Source organism: Microtus oregoni, unplaced genomic scaffold, assembly GCF_018167655.1.
Source record: "Microtus oregoni isolate MIOR12 unplaced genomic scaffold, Mior012 000008F_ref0000371, whole genome shotgun sequence".
In the NCBI taxonomy this organism is placed as follows: Eukaryota; Metazoa; Chordata; class Mammalia; order Rodentia; family Cricetidae; genus Microtus; species Microtus oregoni.
Window position 1 is genome coordinate 55684757 of NW_024543067.1, and position 27130 is coordinate 55711886.

Sequence of the window (27130 nt, forward strand, 5' to 3'; positions counted from 1 at the left end):
ACTGGGGCCTAGAATCCCCATTACATTCTCTGGATCCAGAAACGCCTCAAAAAAATGTTGCAGATTTGCACATCTCTGAACTATAGATGAAGAATGAAGCTCAGCACTGCTGTGTTATCTGGGAAAGTAGTGTTTCCCACAGTGATACAGGCAGATGGGGAAGTAGCCATCAATAGTAGCTTCTGCTAAGAAAACAAATCAGTTCTGGTAGAGTGCATGAAGTGGCCACAGGGAAGGGAGCAAGGAGGCTCCGCCAACATCGCCTGCCACAGCACCAGTTCTGAACAGTGCAGAGGCCCATGGTATTGGTTTTGATCACCCAGAAAGATGCCCCCAACTGTGTGCAAGCATCCAGAAGGGCAACTATCACGAGGCACACGAGATGTACTGAATGCTCTTCTTCAGATACATGTCCAGAAACAAACATTCAGAATCCTGAGATCTCAGGTACTCAGGAGTATTTCTGTTCTTCGGTCATGGTCAGCAGAGCAGTCCAGGCTGACCTGACCCTGCCGATCCTCGAATCCCTGGGGAAGGTAACAGTGTATATAGCTGATGAACTGTTAGAGAATTGTAGAGCCAGCTACAGTGTTCACTTTGACGGATCTAAATTCGCAAGAGTAAGTAGTGTTGCTGGCCAGAGCTCTGAAGTGGTCCAGTGGAGGATCTGGGAAACTGGGCCATGCCAGCTTCCACCAGCCCCTCATGCTGTGGTTCTGCAATACTACTGTAAGTCTCAGTATTACTTCCTGCCCTCCACTGAGGGCAAGGGCTATAGCAACATGACAGACAGGTACTCCACTACACAAGGCTTCTGAAGTGGGTGGGTGAGTTCGTGGCCCAGGCTGTGTACACCTGTTTCTCTGTTTGAAAAACAAGAAAGGTACCCAGGTGGTCTTTACAAGGTGCGCACAGAAGGTCCCGTCCATCAGAGGGACCTTCTTTCAATCCTTGCTCAACTTCATCTGGTTTCTGCTGCTGGCTGTGTTCACAGTGAGCACCACCTGCTTCCCTACATGGGGACCCCATGTACAAAGTGTACCTGGACAGGGGAGCTGCCAAAGCAGACCTCCTCCAGAGAGGGCAACCTGGGAACAAGCTGAGCAACCTCGTGGACTCCTCAGAGCAGGAGGATGGGGACAAGTGCTAGGATGGCAGAAGCCTCATCAGCCTGCACAGAAGCTGCCTGGCAAGAATGGAGATGCCCATGGCCACCACCACTGGGATGGATTCAGTGCCAGGATGGCATGAGGCCCCTTACACAGTAGGTTCCTGTTCAGGGGCTGGAGGGGCCTCCTGTGCAGAGTCTGTCCCTATTTATTATGGAGGTCAAGGGCTGTGTGGTAAAGACCAGGAACAAAGCCCAGCTTCTGCTGCCCACCGATGTTCCTTATATCTCCCACAATAAAGCACACGTCCTGCTGCAGCACCCTGTGCCGTCCTTGTCTCTGGTTCCTTGTGGAGGGCTCTAGTGGGACAGGCAGCCTGGTATCAGTAACCTTTATCCCTTCTTGTGTGTTCACTGTTGCCATGGCACGCCAGAGGAGTGGTGTTCACTACTGGGGGCCATGCAGGACCCTGAATCCTGCAGATGAGAGCGCTTTTTGGTTTGATTTCTGTTTGGACACAGAGTTGTTTTCTAATCATGATGAGCTTCTCGGGGACAGAATATGTTCTGTGGTAGCCAAGCTCCTAGGAGGTAGAGATCAGTCATTCAAGCTACAGCCCTGCTGGTCCCCATGAGACCCACGCTACTGCTCTGCAGATGTTTTAAAGGGTATAGTAGGTTCTCATATCCTTTATGTTGTCATATTTATTTTTTTTCTGGGTGAGTGATTTTGCAATCTAATGTTTAAGACTTAACCATTTTAAGAATTCAGGAGTGAGCAACCAACTCTATTACCACAGATAACACCCATGCTACCAGTCAGATTATAAAGGGAGACTCCATATTTTTCACAATTAAAATAAATAAAATTTCTGGATTACAACACTCTAAGCTGCTTGGGAAGGTAGTAGATGTGCCCTATTTTCTATAAAATGGGATTTAAAGGACGGCAATGTCATCAGTTGATTAGTTCTCAATTTTTTTCTAAAGGTTTGTTTACGTTTTGGATCTATTGGTTTAATTTCTCTGACCCAGATATATCTAGAATTTTACCCCTTTTATTAGGGTTTCCTGGTTCATAGATTTCAGAACTATCTAGCCTTGTGATTTTTTTTGTTCTTGTTTCCGTTTATTAGTCTAGGAATATACAAAAGTGTGACATGGCACAACAATCTCATGGAAAGAAAACAGAATACACAGGAGGGGGGTGGCTCTCTTCCCTGGCCCAATGCCTCAGGAAGGCACACATGTGAGGCTTGGGTACGGGGCCTCCTGTCCTGGACCCAGTGTGCTACACCAAAAACCAGGCCCCTTTTTGAACAGAAGAGAGACCCTTCCTCACTCCAGACTTGGGGTGTGGCTCAGGAGAGCTCAGGCGGCTGAAAGAACATGCTCCGAGCCACGGCTGAGCTGTGCTGAATCTACGGTGCCAGCCTTCAGAGTAAAACCAGCCAGCGAGATAACCCAAGACAGTACCTGTGGAACATCCTTGTCCCTAGCACAGTATATAGGCCAGCATAGGCTCAGATTGGAGACAAGGGGTAGGGTGAGGAGCAGAGAGGAGACTCCAGATGCTATCTGCCACCTTCCCCAAAGGGGCCAACTCTGTTCCCTGCATCCTCCCCTTGGTAAGAAGAAACAGACCTTCAGTCACATGTAGGGTGGTGGGAATGGAGATGTTTGCTAAACACGGCCTCTGCCTCTTGAGAATCCCTGGAGAAAAGAGGATTATCTAAGTGGCCAAGTCATAAGGATTGTCCTTCCCCAGTTCAGCAGGGCCAGCTGTCTGTTGTTTGGGGAACCCTAGAAGGGGGTGGATAAGAAACCATCAAGGCCCAGAAATGTCAGCCACCACCTTGTGCAGGACATACTAGATGTGAGAACTTAAAATACTGACTCGCCCATTCTTACAAAAGATCTAACATGGCAATGGTTTAACAAATTATAATTTCTTTTAAATAACCCACAGACACCCATGACGCTTCCAAATTTACAGAACAAGATGCACTCGAGAACTTGGTAGAAAAGGATTCGCAGTCGCTCCTTCCAGAAGCTGGACCCCACAGGCTGGGTCAGTTCACCGCCAGCACCTCCGTCTCCGGAAGGCCGAATTGGTCTTGTGATTGTCAAAGAGCTTCACCAGGGCCTCCATGTACATGGCGTGGTACATGTCGATGTCCTTCTGGGTCAGGTACTCCAGCATGGGGACGGTGATGGGCTCACCCACAACAGTGGTGATAGGCTTGGAGTAGGGCACCAGCCCCCAGGTGTCAGAGGAGAAGAGGCCTCGGCCATGGAAGATGCACGGGGCGAAACCAATATACTTCTGGAACTTCTTCTGGACCCAGCGGCCCCAGGAGCCTTCCTCAAAGATCACCTGATGTGGGAGTGATTTCTTATTAATAAAGAAACTGCCTAGACCCATTTGATAGGCCAACCCTTAGGTAGGCGGAGTAAACAGAACAGAATGCTGGGAGAAAGAAGCTGAGTCAGGGAGTCGCCATGGTTCTCCCACTCCAGACAGACGCAGGTTAAGATCATTCCTGGTAAGCCAGCTCGTGGGCTACACAGATTAATAGAAATGGGTTAGATCAATATGTAAAAGCTAGCCAATAAGAAACTGAAACTAATGGGTCAGGCAGTGTTTAAAAGAATACAGTTTCCGTGTAATTATTTCGGGTAAAGCTAGCTGGGTGGCGGGACACAGCCCGCCGCTCCGTATTTCAACAGAGTGGCACCCAACGTGCTAATGAACTCCACGTAAAACCTGAGAGGGCTTAAAAAGGAGAGAGAGAGAATTTAAGACAGCTTTTTGCTGTTTGTGGGTTGCGTGCCGCAAAGAAATTGTCCTGACTCAGCAGCAGGAAAAAACTGGCTGTTTTAAAATGCCGGCTTTCTGGGCTGTGCCGCCACTGCGATCTCTGTCTGGCTCCTGCAGGAGACAGAGCTTTTGAATGGAACATTTGGAGTAAAGCTCTACGGCTTGCTTGATGGCAATGTGGACTGCTGTGTGCCTGTGACTGTGTGTGGTTCAGGGGCACCAAATGGCTCTGAGGCAGGAGCGGCTTGGTTCAGCTCTGCCATGCTGAACTGTGCTGGTCTCAGGCAGGAACTACCGTAATTACTATAAAAACAGCGCAGTTAAGGTTTCAACTGGGCAGGACACAGACGGTGCCGTATTACCTGTACATGGCACAACTTGAGTTTTTAAGAACTGCTTAACATTTTAAGAAATGCTCCTGGATAGTAAAAAAATGTTACAGATTCACAATAAAACAGATTCAGACATAAAAGACCACACTGTTGGATGAATGTACATAGGCTTGAGAGAGAGAAGAAAAAAAAATAGAGAATAAAGTTAATGGTTTTAAAAAAAAAAGGTAAAGTCTTTAAAGAGACAGAATACAGATAGTTAAGAGATTAAAAGAAATAAAGAAAAATAAGCCACGTAAAAATGGAAAATTCACAGAGAGTCTGGATTATGTACATTGTGTTTTCTTTAAAATTTTTGACTATGAAGGAGCTAAGTACAGAGAGACATTTCATTCTATGGGCTGCCAAATGGAACCAAAACGGATATCATGAGGGTATGACTTCAGAATTTGGGTCTAAGGATATGATGCTTTGGAAAGGGTCTTCTTTTGTTTTCACAGAGGACCAGACCCTGTGGATTGCATCTATCCCGATATGGTATGATAGACCACGACCTCCTGAAAAGTTCCTGTGAACACCCTCAAGAAATTACTTCACTCAACTGCCAACTGAGATAAACCTGGCACACAGGTTACACCCTAAATGATCTGATTAACAGCGCCCCCATTCAGCAGGAAGCAGTTTGGAGAGAAAAAAACTGCGCCCATGTTCCCAAAATATTGTTTATAAATGTTCTTTTACATTTAAAGGGGGAAATGATATAGGTATGAATAATTTGCATTGGTATGGACTTTAAGGTCAATTTTGTGATATGTATATGTATTTCTGATCTTGATTAAGGTATTGTGATTGTGTAGTTCATTTTTAAAATGTAATGTATAATTAGGAAATATAGGTTGTTGATGGATAGTCATAAATAATAGTCAAGTTTGTAGTCATAGAGATATATTTCAGATAGGCATTCTTCATATCTCTCAAAGGCTACAGAATATGGCATTTAAAATATTTTAATAACTTAGGACTTTTCATGACAATCAGACATATCTGCTCCTGGCAGCAACAATCTACTTCGAGAGGAAGATGGGCATCGAAGAGGATCCTTATGGAGTTGGATAGCCATTTGGGCAAGAAACTGCTCTTGCCTGGACTGTTGCATAAAATGGACACAGAGAACCCGCAGAGAGAGGACTGCTAAACTTGCCTAAAGGTGAGATGGTCTTTTGGGGTTCATGACTCATGAAAGAGTCTGCGAGACATTCTGCAGGACACAGCAGATAGTGACTAAACTGTCTTTGAAATTTCCTGCTTCATGGAAATGTCTGCTGGATACTATGGGCCTAAAGGCTGAAGATGGATGCCCCAACCATACAAAAGAACTTTGGGTGACTGTCCAGGCAGCAAGATGTCTCTGTCATTTCTAGAGTTTTCTTATTTCTTGTTTACTTAGGTAGTATTATATCCTTCTGGAGTCTTTGATGGAGTTGAAGAATGAATAGATAGTTATAGTTTTCCTTAGTTATGATAAAAGATAAAATAGATATAAATATTACAACTGTAATTCTTGCTTGATAACTGTTTTGCTATATGTAATTTTACTATGTTAAAGTTAAAGCCTTTCTTTTTTGTTTAAACAGAAAAAGGGGAAATGATGTGGGAGTGATTTCTTATTAATAAACTGCCTAGACCCATTTGATAGGCCAACCCTTAGGTAGGCGGAGTAAACAGAACAGAATGCTGGGAGAAAGAAGCTGAGTCAGGGAGTTGCCATGATTCTCCCACTCCAGACAGACGCAGGTTAAGATCATTCCTGGTAAGCCAGCTCGTGGGCTACACAGATTAATAGAAATGGGTTAGATCAATATGTAAAAGCTAGCCAATAAGAAACTAAAACTAATGGGTCAGGCAGTGTTTAAAAGAATACAGTTTCCGTGTAATTATTTCGGGTAAAGCTAGCTGGGTGGCGGGACACAGCCCGCCGCTCCGTATTTCAACAATCACCTGCTTGTACACCTCATTCTCTCCAAAGGAATAGGTGGGAACCAGATCAGCTCCATGGCACAGGGCCAACTTTACAAAGCCCTTGCAGTTCCGCAGAGTGACTGCGTTCTTACCAGGCATGGAACTCAGGGACTCTGCTGCACCTCCCACCACGATGATGATAGCATTCCCACTCCCGTTCTTTGAAAGCAAGTAGTCTATGGTGTCTCGGTTGACAGGGCAGATGCCTCCAGACATCAAGTACTCCCGAAGGACTGGCATCCGGAAGTTGCCAACCAACTTGGCCAAGTAGGGCCGTATGCCGGGAAACTTCTTGCTAACTTCGGTCGCCTCCGTGCTGAAGTTGCAGAAGGCACCCAGGCCCATGATGCCATGGGGATGGTACCCAAAGATATAGTTCCTGGTGGTCAGCAGGTTGTGCGTCTTCACCAGCTGGATGGGAAAGTAGTCTCGGAAATAGCACAACACGGCCCAGTTCCTCACCCACTGTGATCTCCTGCCACCTTTCTTGGGCGTGTTCCAGTCAAAGGCCAGCCAGGTGAAGTAGAGCACAGCTAACAGCCAGCAGTCGGTGCAGAAGGTGTACATGAGAATAACACTACAAGCCACTCCTAGCACCAGGAAGGACAGGACCCACTGTAGGACTGAGATGACCTGGAGCTGCTTTTCCACCTTGGACCTGTTGAGCCAGGAGACAGAAAAGATGTCTTGGCGGGCAGAGAGGATGCTGGAGCCAGTGCCCCATCGCCCAGACCCCTCGCATGACAGGGCAGATCCTCCATTCTTGTTCTCGCTAAGGGCAGCTTCGGCCCGACGCTCACCCCGCAGGACTCCGGAGTAGGCCGCGATGAGGGTCTTCATGCTGAAGTCGGTGCACGTCATGGCCATGCAGAAAGCCGCCTCAGGCCGCGCCCCTGGCCCATGCCCCGGCCGCCAGGGCCAGAGCTCAGGGAGCTGGGGAGCATCGCCCAGGCCGAGTCTGGCAGCCGCCGCCACCCCAGTTAAGCCTAGAAGCCAGCGAAGCGCGGCCACGGCCTAGCCTTGTGATTTTTAAAAAAATTATTTCTTGAGATTATACTTACATCACTTTCCCTTACCCTTAATTCATCCTCCCATGTACCCTGCCTTGCTCTCTTTCAAACCATGGCCTCTTTTCTCACTCCTGCACACATTCATTTATGTACATATATATTTCTACATACATAAACACAACCTGCTCAGACTATATAATCTTTCTTGTATGCATGTTTTTAGGTTTGACCATTGGTTTTGGGTTGCCAATAATAAGTGTGTGCTCCTCATGAGGAAGACTATTTCTCCTACCCTCATCATTCTTTGGTTGAGGTGTTTTCATTTAGGGTTGAGTCTTTGGGTTTTTGCTAGCCCATACATGTTTTGAGACATTATGGGGAAATGCTTCTGTTATTACTTGGAGGCACAGTCTCACAGCAAACTCCCTGATTCTCTGTACTCCCTGACTCTCTGTCCCTTACAATCTTTCCACCTCTTCTTACTCAACTTTCACTGGGGTGTGGGAGTGTGGACTACACAACCCTGTGGTTTGATTGATTGTGGTTTTGTGTAGTGGTCTCCATCTGTTGCAAAGGGAAGTTCATTGATGAAGGATGATGACTATACTTATCAGTGAGTATAAATTCATGTTTATAGTTGTTACAGATTATTCTGGTTTAGTGGCTGTACAGTTTCCTATAATAATCATAATTTCTCTAGGATTGAGTAGTTAGGTAGTTTTCCCCTACAAGGTATGGTATTCCTTTTGATGTATGAGTCTTAAAATCAATTGGAGAGCTTGTGGTTAGCACTAAGGTATGTTTGTCAATAGTGAGTTTATAGGGTTATCATACCCTGCTGGTTATTGTTGTGGGTTCATAGGTATCAAGCTGGGTAAGATTGTGTAGGTTGTCTCCTCTCTGTGAAGCTTGCATGACCATGGAAGTTAGACTGCAGAAAGGGAATGTTCAAGTCAGTTCAGTTAACAGGTCTCAGGGATCTTTTTCTGAAGAGTTTGGTGTCTTCATCAATAGGGAATTACACTCTGGGTGGGAACAAAGGGCAACATCACTAGGCTGTATGTTTTAAGAGTCTCTTGAGAGCCCTGACCAACAACTCAAATACAGCTTCTCATATCTGGCACTGGTGCCTTAGTTAGGTGGCCTTTGGTTCTCAGGGGAGCACTGCCTTTGCATATGATAAAATCTCACTAACACTATCTCTATACATACTGACTAACGTGTGTGTGTGTGTGTGTGTGTGTGTGTGTGTGTGTTTAGGTAAAGAGTTAATAGTATGATTCTTTATGGATTTTTGAAACATTCTTATGGTTGATTAACCAACCTCCCTCCTTCTCCTCTTCTCCCCTTCTCTAAGAACCCCATGTTTCACATTTCTGCTACTAGATATCTAGTATTCTATTTTCCTTTGCCCTCCTCTCTGTATTTATCTCCCTCTTCCCCTCTAATCAGCAGTCCTTTCCATTTCTCCTTTATGGTCACTCTTACCCTTACATTACCCTCTCTTTGGCTCCCCAACAACCTTCTTGTGAAGGAGACATCCACCCTATCCTGGTAATTAGCTCTATTTTATTTAACAGAACATGTACTCACATGTGAAAGTTTAGACCTAGGCGCCTCCAATAAGAGAAAACATGTAATATATTTTTTTCTGTGTCTGGGTTACTACACTCAGTAAGTTTCATCCATTTACCTGCAAAGTGTATGATGTCAGTTTTTATTATAGCTGAGTAGTATTCCATAGAGCACATGGATCACATTTTCATATCCATTTGTCCATTGTAGGACCCTTGGTTGTTGTCATTTTCTAGCTCTATGAATAGGGCAGCAATGAGCATGCCTGAGAAAACATCTGCAGAGTGGATGGTTGAGTTCTTTGGGCACATGCCATGGAGTGGTATAGCTGGGTCATCTGATAGATATTTTTTTTTATTTTTTGAGGATTCTCCTCAGTGATTTCCAAGTGACCAAACCCATTTAGAATCCCAACAGCAGTGGATGTGTATTTAGTTCTTGGCACTAAATATCATCATTAAAATTATATTTCAGTAGATAGATAGATAGATAGATAGATAGATAGATAGAGATAGATGATAGATATGGAGACAGAGATAGAAGCAAGTAGTATATGGCATTGTATACATTAACATGCATAGCTGAGAGATAGTAGTTAGGATGTTTTATATTGTAAGCAAGCCAAATAAATTTCCTCCCACCTCATGCAAATCATTTAAAAGACAAAAAGACAGCCCACACAGAGAGGTTCCTTAAGTTGTACATGCCGGGTGTCAATGGATAGATGGCCAGTGAAGCTGATGTTCTTAACTCCAGCCACTGTCAATACACATTGAGGTACTTGATCTATATTGACCTATTTTTGAAAATGGTAAGAATTATTTCAAGAGAAAGAATCAAAAGAAGGTTTCAGTCTTTTGATAATTGCTTTATCATTTTGCTTTGTCAATTAAATCATATAGAAAAATATACCTCCCTTCTAGAAGAAAGAAATAATAAACTTCTGATTAGTAATTTGTTCTGAAGTGCAACATTTTATCTTGGAGGGAAGCTCATTAAAACCCAAGAATCTCTAAAGGTTGACCCAGTAAGATTTGTAGGTGAACAACCCACAAGTCTCAAGAAGTCCCTGAAATTTAAAAAGATTTGCAAAGTCCATCCCTCCTGAAGGTCACATAGCAGTGAAAACAGAAGAGTAGAGAAAACCCTTCAACTTGCCAAGTTACATGCAGATCATGCAGTGGGATCCTAGCTTTCATTAGTCATCATCCATGCTTGAAGAGGTCTGAGTGACACATCTGCCTTTGAGTTGTCCCCATGTCTGTCAGTAATCCAATAAATGCAACATAAATTGGACTTCAGTGGTACCATTCCTTAGGTCTGTCTTCAGTTCTTTCCCTGAGGTAAACAGGTACCCAGTAAAAGTGTCACACAATATATATCATTCTGCTGAGAAATTATAAAATCTTACAATTTCTAAGTTTATGAATTTCTTTCGATTCCCCAGTCTCATAAATTTAATTTCAAGTTCAGTTCTGAATCAGGTGAAAAGCGGTCATTTAATTTCCAGTCAGCTGTGCTGCTACCAGTTTACACAGATACATTAATTTTATAGCCTACCAGATCTATTTTGTAGTTCACAGGGCCAACATTTTGAGAACAATAAATCAAAATGTGTAAATAACCTCCTTAAAACATGTACTTATTGTGCATTCTGTTTCAAATATTTGTTGTGGGGCTGAGACAGGCAGGCACAAAATCTAAGTCTTGTAATCAAGGTACCAATCATGAGCCAGGTGTTAGTACAGGTTTACAATCTCTGAATTTAGGAGACTGAGACAGAAAGATCATAAATTTGGGAACAACCTGAATCGTGTAGCAAGGCTTTGTCTCAAAAATAATGTCATGAAAATTCCCTGTACCATGCCAAGATGGATGATGACTCACACATATATATATAGGCATCACCAATAAGACTCAAACAGTTACCAAAAAAAGAAGATTGAGAGGGAGAAGTGGAGAAGTGCTTAAGGGATCTTGGGAGACTTTAGAGGGATTCAGGGTGTAATTATGATACACTGTATACAAGTGTGAAGTTTTCCAAGGAAAAAGGACATAACTGGTTTAGTATTTATTGTTCTTTTTCAACATTATTTTCACATATAGTGTCTAGGCCTGAGTAAGTCAGGAGAGCATAGCAAAGAAACTCCAAAGCTTCTGAGGTTAAATGGGAGCCGCTAAGGATGCTAATGAATCTTCTCATTCCACCCTCTGTCCAGGAACCAGAGAATGGAGCACCAACACAGCAGTCAATCTCCACTCTGGACAGCCTGGAAGACAGCTAAACTTAAAAGACGTGTGGAATAATAAGATTCATTTATACCAGTTGCCTTAGTTACTACCCTTCTATCGCTGTGGCAAAACTCCATGACTAAGGCAACTTACAAAAGAAAGCATTCAATTTGGGCCTTACAGTTCCAGATGGCCCATGATCATCATAGCAGGGATCATGGAAGCAAGGAGACAGGCATGATGTTGGAGCAGTAGTAGAGATCTGACATCTGATTCAAAAGTAGGAGGCAGAAAGAGAACTAACTGAGCATGCCACTGGTTTCTGACACCTCAAAGTCCACCTCCAGTAACATGTCTTCTCCAACAAGGCCTCTGCTAACAACCACCTAGTCTTTCCTTGATAGTTCCATCAAGTATTTGAGTCTACAGTGGTCATTTTTACATAAACTACCTCAACAATGTTCTGGGTGTTAGTTCCCTAAAGTCAATTTTTCTTGGCCATCTGGAACTGTAAGCCTCCAATTAAATTCTTTCTTTTTAGAAGTTGACTTGGTCATGGAGTATTGTCACGGTGATAGAAAAGTAGTAACTAGCACAATTCTTAGTTAAGGGAGCCACCTTAGGGGTGGCAAGAGACTTGAACCTAGAGTGGCTCCCAGGTGCCCAAGCTGAGGTCCCCAGTCAGTTCCTTGGGCAGCTGAGGATAGGGAACCTGAAATGACCCTGTCCTATAGCAATACTGACGAATATCTTGCATATAATCATAGAACCTTCATCTGGTGATGGATGGAGATAGAGACAGAGACCCACACTGGAGCACTGGACTGAGCTCCCAAGGTCCCAGTGAGGGGAGGAAGGAGGGAGAACATGAGCAAGGAAGTCGGGACCACAAGGGGTGCACCCACCCACTGAGACAGTGGAGCTTATCTATTGGGAGCTCACCAAGGCCAGCTGGACTGTGACTGAAGAAGCATGGGATGAAACTGGACTCTCTGAACATGGCGAACAATGAAGGCTGATGAGACGCCAAGGACAATGGCACGGGGCTTTGATCCTATGTAATGTGCTGGCTTTGTGGGATCCTAGCCAGTTTGGATGTTCACCTTCCTGGATATGGACGGAGGGGGGAGGACCTGGGACTTACCACAGGGCAGGGAACCCTGACTGCTCTTTGTACTGGAGAGGGAGGAGGAGAGGAGTTGGGGGAGGGGGAGAGGGGTGGGAGGAGGGGGAGAAGGGTGGGAGGAGGGGGAGGGAAGTGGGAGGCTGGGAGGAGGTGGAAACTTGGTTTTTTTTCTCCTTTTCTCAATAAAAAAAAAAGTTAAAAAAAAAAGAAAAGTAGTAACTAAGGTAACTAGAATGTATGAATATTTTCTCCAAACTTCCTATCCCAATCTCCTAATCTTCATGTGGTCAGTTCAAGCATCACCCTCCCGGTGCACCTCATTCTCCAAATACCACATACCTAATCCAAGGTAAAAGGCCATATTTGCATATTTGTGTTTTCCAGGAAGGCTGACCCTAAGACGCAAAAAGAAGTTTTAGATACAATGTAGGATTTAAGCTTAAAAGTATAGAGACCTAGTTCAATTCCATAAATAAGCTGAATACTTAAACAAGTTATTTAGTATCTCTAACCTGCAAACGATTCATCTTTGAAACTGATGATGGTACATAATTCAAATAATATTGAGGGAATTAAAATAGAATATAAATATAAGCCATTACATTCAATTCCTGTCATACAGAGCTCTCATCAAGAACGATAGTGATGATGACAATAATGATGATGATGATTATGATGATTATGGTAATAACAATGATTGTGATGATGATAATAGCAATGAGGATATTAATAACAATGGCAATGGTGATGATGTTACTAGCTATGGTTTTAAGAAACTATGAGAGCAAAATGAACTTGCCAAGGTAATTTTCTTTCTTCACTGACAGTCATTTAGCCTCCTGAAATATACATAAGATTACACATTTAATCACCTGCCTCTAAGAAATTGAAAAAAAAATCCTCTGATTTGTATAGAAGAAATATCAGGAAAGGGTCACCAGCTTCATTACTTGTGGGTATATTGCAGTGTAAACTGGCACATTCTTATCATGGTCAACATCACAATGATTCTGGAATGTGCTTTCTAAATTACTACCTTTTTTCCTAGAAGGCACATAGTAGTTCTGAAATGTTCTACTCATGTTCCAAATGCCAGAAATTAACTAATCTTAAAAGCAGTTTGTTTGTTTGTTTTTTAAATTTTTTTCTTCTTTTTTTATTTTTTATTTATTTTTAATTAAAAATTTCCACCTCCTCCCCTCCTCTCATTTCTCCCCCCTCCCCATCCCCTTTCCCTCTCTCTCCAGTCCAAAGAGCAGTCAGTGTTCCATGCCCTGTGGGAAGTCCAAGGACCTCCCCCCTCCATCCAGGTCTAGGAAGGTGAGCATCCAAACAGACTAGGCTCCCACAAAGCCAGTACATGAAGTAGGATCAAAACCCAGTGCCATTGTCCTTGGCTTCTCAGTCAGCCCTCCTTGTCCGCCACATACAGAGAGTCCAGTTTGATCACATGCTCCATCAGTCCCAGTCCAGCTGGCCTTGGTGAGTTCCCATTAGATTAGCCCCACTGTCTCAGTGGGTGGGCGCACCCCTAGCGGTCCTGACTTCCTTGCTCATGTTCCCCTCCTTCTGCTCCTCATTTGGACCATGGTTGCTCAGTCCAGTGCTCCAATGTGCTCTGTCTCTAGCTTCATTCATCGCCAGATGAAGGGTCTAAGGTGATATGCAAGATAGTCATCAGTATGGCTATAGGATAGGGCCATTTCAGGCTCCCTCTCCTCAGCTGACCAAGGATCTAGTTGGGAACATCTCCATGAACACCTGGGAACACCTCTAGAGTCAAGTCTCTTGCCAACCCTAAAATGGCTCCCTAAATTAATATATATACTTCCCTGCTCCCATATCCACCTTTCCTCCATCCCAACCGTCCCATATTGGAAGGAGACAAGATTACCAGGCAAAAAATTGGAAACTTGGGGGTGGGGTGGGGGTAAGGGGAGATGGGGAGAGAAAAGTGAGAAAGGGAGGATGGGGAGACCTTAAAAGCAGTTTTTAAACAACAGGCACAGATCTTATCTACTTTATGGATCGTCAGGATCATTTTTCAGTCCTCAAATCCTGGCTACTGCTGAGATGTCAATGCTCTGAGGGACCAAGAAAATCCTTCTGCCTCCTCCACAGCTTCTTCATGGCCACAATCACTTCCTTATTTCTCAGGGTATAAATAGCAGGATTCAGCATAGGGGTGACCATTGTGTATAGCACAGAAACTGCCTTATCCATGGGGAATGTTCTAAAAGGCCTTGCATAGATGTAGATGCAAGGCACAAAAATTATAGTCACCACAGTGATGTGAGAGGCACAAGTAGACAGGGCCTTGCTGCGACCCTCCCTGGAGTGACTTCGGAGCATCAAAAGCAGGGCTGTGTAGGAGCCCAGCAGCACAAGAAAACACATGAGTGTGACCAAGCCATTGTTAGACACCATCAGAAGCTCGAGAACAAAGGTGTCAGTGCAGGCCAACTTGATCAGCTGTGGCACATCACAATAGAAGTTGTCCAGCTTGTTGGGACCACAAAATGGCAGGTGCATAGTCAGTCCAATTTGCACAATGGAGTGGACAAAACCTCCTAACCATGAGGCTGCCATGAAGAGCCCACAGACCGTCTGGTTCATAATTAGTGTGTAGCGTAGGGGCTGGGAAATGGCAATGTAACGGTCGTATGCCATGACAGTCAGCAGGAATATCTTGATGCCTCCAATGAAGTGGAAAAAGAAGAGCTGGGTCAGGCAGGCTCCGAAGGAAATAGTGGGGCTGTGTGAGAGCAAGTCAACCAGCATCCTGGGGGCAGTGATGGAAGAGTAGCAGAAATCCAAAAATGAAAGGTTGCCTAAGAGAAAATACATAGTTGTATGCAAGCGTGGGTCTAAGGTCACTATGGCCACAATAAGAAGATTGCCAGTGACAGTCAAAAGATACACTGCTGAGAAGACGGTGAAGAACAGGAACCGAAGCTCCCATACCTGAGAGAGCCCCAAGAGGACAAATGCTGCCACCTGGGAATGGTTTGTTGGGTTCATCCGCCCAGTATTACCTGGTAATGGAGCCTGTCAAGAAAAATGGACATATTAATTTAAAAAAAAAAACTATAAATTTCTGAAATAATTCTCTCTGTTCCTTCTGGGGCTAATGTCTACTATTTTATTTAACATCAGAATCATATAAATATATGACTCAGCTGATAAAGATACCTCCCACAAATCATGATGACTTGAGTTCAATTCCCAAAACCCACATAGTGGGTGGGGTGGGGGAAAACTCATGCAAGTGGTTCTTGATCTCCACACGTGTACAGTGCAAAGTGTGCACCCACACTTACATACAAACACCATTAATACACACAATCAATCGACCAACACACACAAACATAAAATATGTTTAAATTTTAAACCATGTGATTATGATTGGTTCAATAGAGCACCAAGTATTATACATTGCTGTTCAAGCTTCAAGGGACTAAAATTCAGAAAAGCACAGACCATATTGCTAACTTTGTTGAATTGAAAATAACAAGACTTTGATTTAGAAAACCTGATGAATCCCCACATGGCAAACAATGCCTATGGGATGACATAATTATCACTTATGTCCTCAAACAACAAAAAATTAAAGTTGACACTGAACCCAGAAATAACAATTTGGTTTCCTTCTATGCATTTATTTTTTAATCAGATATTTGATCATAGAAGAGCATAATAGGAAACCATTTCCTGACTTAAATGTTCCTCTTTAAATATGATTTTTCTTCTTTTTGATTTTTTTAAAATAAATAAATTTATTTTTTGTTTGTTTTACATCCCAGCCACAGTTTCTCCTCCATCCACTCCTCCAAGTCCCCACCCCATCCCCCCTCTGTTCACATCCGTCAGTCCACTCCTCCTTCCTTTCTGTTAAGGAAAAGGCAGACGTCCCACGTGTATCAGTACAACATGGAGTAACAAATTATAGTAAAACTAAGCACTCCCCCCCATGTATTATGGCTAGGCCAGGCGAACCAGTATGAGGAGTAGAGTCCCAAAAGCCTGTAAATGAGTCAGAGACAGGCCCTGCTCCCACTGTTAGGAGTCCCTCAAGAGGACCAAGCTACACAATTGTAATATAAATGCAGAAAGTCTAAGTCAGTCCCATATAAGCTACCTGGTTATCGGTTCTTGATTACTTAAAAATATATAACCCTTCTTTCTTTTTTTTCCCTTCTTATATTAACGATCATGTAACTTGGAGTCGAGGAGAGCCTAAGGGCAGGTGAATATAAGGATAAGGAAATAATCATTAAGTGAACCAGTTAGCCAGCATTCTTTGTGCAGAGAATCAACTTTGATTCCTAGCACAAATATAACAGCTTACAACGCTCCTCAATTCCAGTTCCAGGAGATTTCGTACCCTCTCCTGACCTCCCCAGGGGCCACGAACTCCCCAGATGAATAGAAACACATGTAGATAAAACATTTATAGGCATAAAATAAAATAAATAAATCTTAAAACTTATTTTAAGTTCTACAAGTCACAAACTTTAAAGGAAAACAAAAATTGGGTCTGAAAAAGAGAAAATAATTAAGATTTAAAGGAATTTATTTTTATTTTGTAATTGTATCAAAATTGGTAAATCATAAAAAGCAGAATTTTAATGTGAGGACATTTTTGCTATTTCATTCATTTCGAATACATTATTAGGTTAGTGTGTGCACAGAGGCCATCTGCAACACCTTTCCTCAAATATCTTCTATTTTATTATGAATTCCCATCAGTAGGCTGTTTAAAATAAACTCTCATCACTTAATGAAAAAAATGCAATACAATGATAGGATGCTAAAGTCACAGGTAAGACAAGATAGAAAACAATGTTCCTCCACTTTTTAAAGGCAGAGAACTATTGTTTTCTCTACTACTAGATAAGAAACCACATGAAAGAAGAGAATTTTCTATCTTATGGCTCTGGGGACCCCAGAGAACCCACAGGTCCTGAGAAAATAGAAGGGAATGTAATTAGAATGTTAAACCCCCTCCCACAAGCTTGAGAGTACATGTTAATTCCAAGGATATAACTCAAGGAATAACTTTTACTCATATATGATACAGGAAGAGAAGGCTGTAATGGAAAATTTAGAATCATCATCTAGCTCAACATTTGGAAATAATAGAAATGTTTCTATAAACTTAAGTATTTTTACAGGAATGTGAAATATTTAAATGGCTTTTGGAATTAATTTCCTCATATCACTAACAGAAGTGTGAAAGATGATTTTAATTTAATTTAATTTTAATTTTAAATGTAGTTCTCTCAGTGATGTAGTTCTTTGTGTTTTATTTATTCAATGTGTATATATTAAGCACCGTCTACTTATTAAGCACTTTACTAAATGCTAAGGTCTTAGAAAGGGTAAGATAAAATACCTTGCTAAGCTGATGCCTTAGCCACTGTTCTGTTGATGTGAAAAAACATCATGACCAAGGCAACCTATTTTTAAAAAAGCATGTAACCAAGGTCTTGCTTACTATTTCAGAGGCTTGTCCATTATCATCACACAGGGGCATGCCAGTGAGCATAGCGCTGGAGCGATAGCTAAGCCCTACATCCTGACTTGCAGGCAGCAGGAGAGAATGAATCTCTGAGACTGAGTGTGGGCTTTTGAAACCTCAAAGACCCCTTCCAGTGACACACTTTCTCCAACAATGCCACAGCTCCTAATCCCTCTAAACCCACTCCCTAGTAACTAAGCATCCAAATATATGAGCCAATGGGAGTCATTGCCATTCAAACCACGCACTTGGCATTTGTTGCACGCCACCATCCCAACACTTGAGAGACTGCCACCATAAAATCATGAGTTGAAAGTCCAGAAAGACAAATATCACATGTACTCACTCATAAGTGGTTTTTAAAACATAAAGCAAAGAAAAATCAGCCCACAAATCACAATCCCAGAGAACCTAGACAACAATGTGGACTCTAAGAGAGACATACACAGATCTAATCTACATGGGAATTAGAAAAAAATAAAACCAAGATCTCCTGAGTAAATTGGAAGCATGGGAACCTTGGAAGAAGGTTGAAGGAAAGGGGAAAAGCAGGGAGGGAGCACAGAAAAGTATAGAGCTCAATAAAAATCAATTAAAAAAAAAAACTCAGCCTAAACTGCAAAGTCAACCTATGGATGTACAGAGTAAACCAAAAGAAAAGGTTTATCATGTCTCCAAATCTCCAACTGTATAACATGGGACTGTATTGCATGGGAATGTCAACAGCTGAGCCCTGAGTACCACCCTTGTTTTGTCTACTAAACACTTCCTCACACTTCACACCAACCTGAGTGGCCAGAATTTGACACTTAACCCTTGATTCACTTCCTATGTTTCTTTATTAAGTTTTTGCATCTTGGTTTTAATTTGATGGAATGTTTTAAATAGAGAAATAATTTGGGACTTCTACTGTAAGTTTGAACATTCTAGGAGCTTGAAAGTCAATGGTAAATTTTAGAAAAATTCAATAAGCTGAAAGTCAGTAATCAGTCAGAGAGATGAGACTGTAGGCCAAACAACCCCAAAAAAACAAATATTTGGAGGGAAATTTAACAAGTATTCATGAAATCTACATGAAGGACATTACAGATTCATAATTTTTTAAAAGTTCAAAGGAAAAAATGAATTAAGACTATTGAATTCTACAGTCATAGTAAACCCTGACAGTATCAAAACTTCAGTTCCTGTCAATTTGATCTATAGGTTCAATGTAATCCCAATCAATACCCCCAATGAGTTATTATATAGACATCAACAATCTGAACTTATGGTTTATACAGAAAAGAAATTCATGCTGAATATCTAACAATTTTTAAGGAGAACAAAACTAAAGACAAACACTAGCCAGTGTTAGGTCTCACTGTTAAGCTGTGGTATTCAAGATGCTGTCACATTGACTAAGAAAGAAAAATAGGCCAGCAGACTAGGAGAGAAATAATAATAGTAGAACACATGTTCTTTTCCAGCTCACATCAAATGCTCTCTAAGGAAGAACATGCCACATCTCAGAATACATAAATTAACAAATCCAGAAGAATATAAATCACACAGTATGTGGTTCTATACTACAAAGAGTTAAGCTACAATTCAATGCTGGAAAATAACTATGTATTCCCAAATATTTGAAGATTAAACAATATTTTTAAGTGACACATGGTTCAAAGAAATCATAAAAGAAATATAATTTTCAGAAACATGACATCTTAAGAGGTAAAAATAGTTTATCAAAATGTGTTCATCAAGGGCAATGTTCAGAAGTAAACTAAAGTAGTAAATACATGTAGGAGAAAATAAGAAAATTCTAAGTAAATAAGCCAAGTTTCCACCTCAATAGAGAAAGGCTTAAAATGGAGGCCTAAATACACTGAAATGCTACTGCAGCATAGGAATTAGAACGTGAACTATAAGTCAGAGTCTTCCTTCTACATCGTTAAGATTCAACTGTGCAAAGATCCAACTGCTGGATCCTGCTCTGTGAGACTGGAACTTTCTCTACTTTGAAATATATTGTCGGTACTTTCCCCTTGAGAAGCAACCACCACTGGCACCTGCTTAGACATCAAGTTCTGTTGGGTAACAATGAAACTGTTCTAACCAGAAACAAGAAGTTTCAGCTTCTGTGAAATGTGCTTAGCTCCAGAGAGAATCTCTTTCAGAGCAAGGATAAAAGCCCCCACTAGGATGGTCAATTCTGCCTGCCTTAATAAGTCATGTCATGTTTCTGCTCAGGACCGAACCTAGAGCAGAAATTTGAGTTTTGTGCTCATCAAATAGCTTTTCCTTTTATTTTGGGTGTTGTTGAAGTTCTTGTTGAGGAAGGGTTAAACGCTTAACATTTTTAATAAATTTTCACAGAAAAGTCCACATGCAAAATAGCACCAGCCTTTGCCTCCCCAGGTACAAACATCACATCAAAACAGATTCAAAATTTGCATGCAGGACTTGCAACTATAAATCTGTTACAGGAAAACCCCATAAGAAAATGAACTGGGCAAGAACTCTGGAAATTATGCCAAAAGCAAAAGAGGAAGCAATAGGCAAATAAGATTATATCAAACTAAATTCTTCGCAGGAATGGAAGCAAGAAACAACCTAAAACATAAAGTGATGGGGGAGAGTCTTCTGTTTTGTGTTAATTTCATTGGTTAAGTAATAAAGAAACTGCTTGGCCTCATAGGTTAAAACATAGGTGGGAGGAGTAAACAGAACAGAATGCTGGGAGAAAGAAGCCGAGTCAGTAGGAGTCACCATGGTTCTCCCACTCCAGACAGACGCAGGTTAAAATCTTCCCTGGTAAGTCAGCTCTTGGAGCTACACAGATTATTAGAAATGGGTTAGATCAATATGTAAGAGCTAGCCAATAAGAAACTGAAACTAATGGGCCAGGCAGTGTTTAAAAGAATACAGTTTCTGTGTAATTATTTCGGGGCATAAGCTAGCCATGTGGGCGGCCGGGTGCCGGGGACGCAGCCCCGCCGCTCCTATTACAACAATAGAGGAAATACTTGTAAACTGTACATCTGACAAAGGTTACCATCAAGAATATACAAGGAATCCAGAGATCTAATAGTGAAAAGAAATAGTAACCCAAATAAAAGTGGATAATAGCAGAGTATGGTGATTCATTTCTCTAATCCCACTACTTAGGAGGCTGCTGCAGGGGAATTACCACAAGTTCAAAGCCAGACTGAATTATACAGTGAGTTCCAGGTTATCCTGGACAGAGAGAGACCCTGTCTCAAAAAATATAAACAAACAATTCTCAAAAGAATACACACAAATATGCAAAGAAATACTGAGAAATATTCGATATCACTATTTATCAAGACAACATAAACCAAAATTTCTCTAAGATATCAACCCCACTTCAGCTAGTATAATGGAGGAACAGGAGTGAACAGAATCAAAGTATATAATGTATGAGTGAAAATTCACATGAAAAGTCATCATTTTGTACAATTAATATACTAAAATAAAATACAATTAAAACAAAAAGTGAATGCTTACATATTATATTTTGAGAAGTTACTATATCAGAAAACTAGTGCTTCAACTTTATTGTCAAAATTTTATAGACTCCTTAAGGTTTCTATCAAATCTTTCTTTCTTCAGGAGAAAGTCACTGTGTGTATATTACACATGAAAAGTAAATTCCAGTTGTACTGAATGTTTTAATTTAAAAAATATAAAAAGTAAATATTCTAGAAAAAAACGAACATGCCATTATAACATTGAAGTATGAAGCTGTACTAAGCAACACATTATAAGGCAAAGATCAGATGAAACAACAGAAAATGTTTTCTCCATTTCAGAACTTAGGATGCCATTCATATGAGGAGCAAAGCATAAATGGAATATACAAGCTTGTGAGAAAAAAAATCCACAGGGTCCTGAATCAAGAGAAAAACATGGGATTCATACCAATAAAATATAAAGAGTTTCTTCAAAGCACTAAGAACATACACGTAAACAAAATTCACAGAGAGGTTCTGATAAACATGAACACTGTATATTCAACTCCAAAAAATGGCCAAAACAACAATGTCCTGTTTTATGCATCTTTGAGACAAGAGTTTTTAATTTTAAAACATTAGTGATTGTTGAAAACAATGCTAGGAGAATACAAGGACAACTGGCATAATATTTAAATTTGAACCACAGTCACCTAGAAAGTAGTTTGGGAAGCCTCTCCTCAAAACTCAAATCAGCGTACATTTTGAATTTGGATACATTTTGAATCCATGACTCCACTTCTCCATATCTAACACTCAGAAGCCTTAAGAAATAGGAAGAGAAATCGGTGTACTTGGATAAATACAGCCTTGGTAGCAGAAAAGAATAAACAATTAAGTTTGTAAAGAGACTTTTAAATAAATTAGAAGAAGGTTGAGAACAGTATATAAAATACAGTGCATAACATGATTGCTTCCTGGTTTTGAAAACTTTGGATTTTTTATTGTTAGTAGAGTATGCAAATACGCACTACTGTTGTGAAAAGCTCAGAACTGATAAAAGTGGTTACCTTTGGACAGGCAAGCAGCATCCATCAGGAAGATGATGGGACAGAGAATGCCTGTGCTTTATTCCATTACATGCACTTACTTTGATTCTACATAATTGGATTCACTTATTACTTGTGTAATTAAAAGTCAAAAATATAACTAACCAATTGGAGCCTTTCTTTTCTCTTCTGAGCGACCTTACACTTCATGCAGTGTAACTCTGCCCTATTGTCTCTGGCTAAATGAGAAATGCAATTAAACTGGCTTCCTGGAGGAACACTCGCTAGTTGGAATCTAGTTGGGATCTACATCTAGAACACCAAGGAAACTGAGGATATCTGTTCATGGGGTTGTTTTAAAAATATATGTCACTAAGTCCATAATTTTTGATGAAATAAGCATGCACCAATTTGCTATGTTATATCTGAAAACAGGTTTCTACAAATGAAGGCTCTGGCCACACATTGCCGTGTGTCTAGCACACAGTGTAGAAGGGCATACATTTTCTGTACCACGTGTTTTATCACCTGTTTATCTCATTTTCCTGAGGTGAAATGTTCTGCTAATCTCTCCAGCAATTCTCTTTCCATTCATTCTCTTCTGTCCCACTTTCATATCTGACCACCTCAATTTAGTGCCTGCATCTGTCCATCTCTGCCACCCATGTAATGATTCTTCCAGTCCTGAAAAGGATTATTCTAATATAGGTCTTCTGTGATGCTTGCTAGGCAAATTACAGATTCTTCTAGTATAATCTTTCTGACACCACGAAATTACTTTTTTGGCTAAATATATCACACTAAAATATGTGGGAATTAAATACAGTCAATATACATAAAGTGTTAAGAAAAACAACATATTTCATTTATTGTATATCTTTTATTACCTAAAAAATTGATAATAGCTACTATTTCAAACCAATGGACAAATGATGCCACTTTAATGTCCAATACAGTCAAAAATATCAGTAGTCTCAGATATCATCGAGCAATAACCACCAGCCTGCAGCATCTTAAATGCAGACTGTCATTTCCAAATCAGAAAAATTTACATGACACATGAAAAGACATCAATAAATTATCAAAGGAATGGGTTTGTGGTGGAATCCTCAGTGTTAATGGCTAGTCTTAAAGAAAGGAGGCTCTTTTCCTGCGACCCCTCTGATCACACTACCCTTTCCCAGTGACTCTTACTTCATCAGTCCAGAGATGAATCACAGGAGTGTGAGTGGAGACCAACACTAATGTATATTTACAGTTATCTCACACTAATAAACTGTCAAATGAAATTCATTCTTGCTCACATGTCTGCTCTGGAATATGGCAGGGTGAGAAGGTCTCCTGTTTGGGTTCTCTTCAATCCTAGCTCTGTTCTTCAATGAAGGGTCTCCATTCTATACATGCTCACCTCCTTTTGTATACTGAGGCATTTCTTCTGCACTACCATCCAGAAGACAACAGTTTTTCCTGTGTTGTAACTTCGGCACAGAACTTAACTTCAGGAATGGAGCCTTAAATAAAACCCTAGAAGTAATATCAGGAACACTGGAGAAAGGCTCCAGGCACTAAATGTATGACTTAAACTGGCAAGTAATAGAAGAATCTACCTTCGATAGAGTATTATGAGGCCTTACATCAGTAAGGGGGTGGCTAGAGTACTACCCTAAGTAGAAATATCACAACATCCGACACCACACAACTCACTTACATAAAATTGTGTGTCTGTTACTATATTTTCAACCCATACCAGAGGAAAATTTTAAAGGACTATTAAAATAACATTGAAATACAGATCTTTGTGAGTTTAAGGTCAGTCTAGACTACAAAGCAACTTCCAGGACACCCAAGACTATTACACAGAAAAACCCCATCTCAAAAGTCCAAGCAAGCAAGCAAGGACAGGCAGATGGAGGGAGGGAGGAAGAAGGGGGATTGTGAGAAGGGAGGAAGGAAGGAAGGAGGGAAGGAAGGAATAAAGAAAGAAAGGAAAAAATGATAGAAGAATGCAGTAGATAGGCAATGAAAAATCTGGGGGAATGCTGGGCAGTGGTGGCACACACCTTTAATCCCAGCACTCAGGAGGCAGAGGTAGGCAGATCTCTGTGAGTTCTAGGCCTGGTCTATGTACAGAGTGAATTCTGGAACAGGCACCAGAGCTACACAAAGAAACTATATCTCGAAAAAAAGAAAAAAAAGAAAAAATATCTGGGGAAACATTATAGGAAATATTCACTGAAATTCACCTAATGAAAATCTTGAGTCACAATGAGACTATGCTAAGGTTTTTCTGTCTAATAGAGCAACCCTGAGCTACATATTAGAATACATAATGGTCAAAATGTTCTTTGTTCAATAAAGAATAAGAGCCAAAATAGATATTGGCATGCACAAAATGAAAGTCAACTACATTTTAAAAATAAATAGCCATACCATCTAAAACTAGATCAGATACTACGAAACTACTTCCATAGGGGGAAAAAAAACGTGAATTAATATGTGGCATTGTTCTGACCAAAGAATTTTTGGATTTGACCCCAAAAGTTAAAGAAACAGAAAGGAAATCACATCAAACTAAAAAGCTCCTTCACAGCAAATGAAGCAAAGAGCAGAGTGGAAAGTCAGCCCATGAAATGAGAACAAACCTTCCTAAGCCATCATTTGGTAAGGGCTTGCCATTAAAAACATGCAAGAATCTTGATCCCTTGAATATTATATATAATCATCACATTATATATAGTGAGTTCCTCAGCAGCAATAAAATAATAACCTGATTGAAAACTAGCAGGAGACCACCATAAAGATTTCTCAAAAGAAGGCACACAGATTGCCAGTAGACACCTGAATAAAATGTCTGACATCACCAACCACTAAGGAATGGCAAATTCAAACCACCATGAGATACTGCCTCGCATCTCTCAGAATGGTTACTATCCGAAAGAGGGGCAAAAGGCTCAAGAATATAAAGAAATAAAGTTATTGGATACTTTTGGAAGAAATGCATGTTTAATCTATTATGGGAAAACTGTGCTGTTTTCACCAAAAATAAATAAATAAATAAAAAGAACAAAGCAGAGAGAGGAAGAGAGGGGGACGGGAGGGATGAGGGTGGGAAGATGACCTAGAATGAAAAGGCTTAGTCCTGAGCTAGGCAGAGGATACCCTGGAAAGAGACATGTCAGATTGCCTGACAGCAAAGACTGGAGTCTACAATGATGAATCTACAATGATGAGTCAATGGGGTGTAGGAGCATGCCTTGACGAGAACTGCTTAGCTATGCACGGCTCTGACCATCTTAAACCTACTCCTCATGCCAGCAACCTAAAGATTGACTTGTAGGGTCACAGAATTCCTTTATTCCTTTTCCCAGTATGACCGTGTTGAATAAATACACTTTTTATGCCCTCACTGTGTAAGAGATAGATTTAACATACCAACTAGCAATTTGACTTCTAGATATTGATCCAAATGATTCACAATTAGTATGATGAACAGACATCTGCATATCTGTATTCATAGCAGCTATGTTAGTGATCACCAAGTTACAGAAACAGCATCTACCAATGGACTCATGGATAATGAAAATATGGCATGGATTCACAATAAAATACTGTGTAGCCTCTAAAAGAAGGAAAATTATGTCATTTGCAACAATGTGTGTTAATCAGAAAGAAGACATTATGTTACACAGAGCAAAGAATAGTCAGAAAAGCACCAGGTCTTCACTTATGTGTGCAATCAAGAGCTATTAAACTCACAGAGAGTGGAAGATGGTAACCAGAGACCAGAGTAGAGAGATGGAGAGAGTCAAAGTTTATGAAATTTCAGTTTGACAGGAAGAAAAGATTTGTGAGACCCACAGCACAGCATTGTAACTATCCTGAACATTATACATAGGCATCATAGCATACTCCTTTCCCCATGAATGCATATGATTATACTTTGTCAATTTCCATAACAGTATTAGCTAACTAATTGTTAAAAATGAGCTTCCCTATCATTGTGCCAGCCATGTTTCAAGTGTTTTAATGACCCCCACATGGCAAAGAGATGTTGTCTTAGTCAGTGCAAACAGATAGACGTGCTTCTAAAAGAACCACGCTGCAATTTCTCCCCACCACGGTGTTCCAGGTGACTCATGTCACAAAGCGGTGACGTCACCGATGACTCCTCATCACTGTCCTCACACTGAGCAAAACACAGACAGAAGTTGCAGATGAATTAGTGCCTGACGTGAAACACTTGGAAATTCAGCCCCAAGTCAGGAGACAAGATTGTTTGTCTGGGATATCATAGTCAGCAGCCTAACAAAAACCTCTACCTATGGAAGCCATGTCACAAAACTTGAATTCTAGGTCAGGCTTTTCACTAAAATGTTTGTGGCCCTGGAAAATTTGCTTAATTTTCTCTTTAGATTTCCTGAGCGCAAAATGAGAATCATAACAATATACCCAATTTGCCTCAATGAGCTCTTTAAGAATAAATAAGGCCAAATATGTAAACTGGGTGTAAAGTGTTGTATTTTTCCACTATTGCCTATTAGGCCTGCCCGGCCTTTAAAAAATGTATTATAATTTTGTGACAACTATAAGTGTTGGTTCATACTTATACCTATTCTGGATGTATAGTCAGTGCAAATATAAATTCTTATTTACATAAATCTACAAGCTGAGGGCTGAACTGCCAGAAAAGGAAATTGTCCATAAACAACCCACTGTTACAGATAAGATTTAAAAAGGATGGGAAGGACTTATTACTTCATTGTGCCTGAAACCTTTTCTAGACTTGATGAAGCCTCACTGTAAAGGCTTATTTTAGAAATGTTGAGTGTAGAACTTAAATTTGAATTGACTTGTCTTTAGCATACATTTCTATGTGTAATCCTGC

General features: G+C 40.8%; 2 protein-coding genes and 1 pseudogene across 3 annotated transcripts; 1 reads left to right on the top strand and 2 right to left on the bottom strand.

Annotated features, from left to right (window-relative positions):
• The first annotated feature begins 340 nt into the window (after positions 1-340).
• Positions 341-1251, top strand: LOC121451426 (annotated as a pseudogene).
• Positions 1252-3185: 1934 nt separating this feature from the next.
• Positions 3186-7133, bottom strand: LOC121451992 (diacylglycerol O-acyltransferase 2-like). 2 transcript variants are annotated; one of them, XM_041657848.1, is made up of 3 exons: positions 7000-7120; positions 6260-6870; positions 3186-3485 (listed from the first exon to the last, which is right to left on the bottom strand). In XM_041657848.1, the coding sequence occupies exons 1-3, from the start codon at positions 7118-7120 to the stop codon at positions 3186-3188; spliced, it is 1032 nt and encodes a 343-aa protein (XP_041513782.1). The 2 variants fall into 2 exon arrangements, with proteins under 2 accessions (XP_041513782.1, XP_041513781.1); XM_041657847.1 differs by having other exon boundaries at positions 6260-7133.
• A 7166-nt stretch (positions 7134-14299) lies between these two features.
• Positions 14300-15244, bottom strand: LOC121451914 (olfactory receptor 4D5). The gene has a single exon (XM_041657724.1). The coding sequence runs from the start codon at positions 15242-15244 to the stop codon at positions 14300-14302; it is 945 nt and encodes a 314-aa protein (XP_041513658.1).
• Positions 15245-27130: the final 11886 nt, after the last annotated feature.

What these genes read in the sequence shown, in the direction of transcription:
- LOC121451992 (XM_041657847.1), bottom strand. Translation starts at nt 7,120, where the DNA reads ATGAAGACCCTCATCGCGGCCTACTCCGGAGTCCTGCGGGGTGAGCGT. An exon ending in AGAATGAGGTGTACAAGCAG is followed by an intron (nt 3,486 to 6,259) that starts GTGATTGTTGAA and finishes CTCCCACATCAG; the next exon opens with GTGATCTTTGAGGAAGGCTC.
- LOC121451914 (XM_041657724.1), bottom strand. Translation starts at nt 15,244, where the DNA reads ATGAACCCAACAAACCATTCCCAGGTGGCAGCATTTGTCCTCTTGGGG.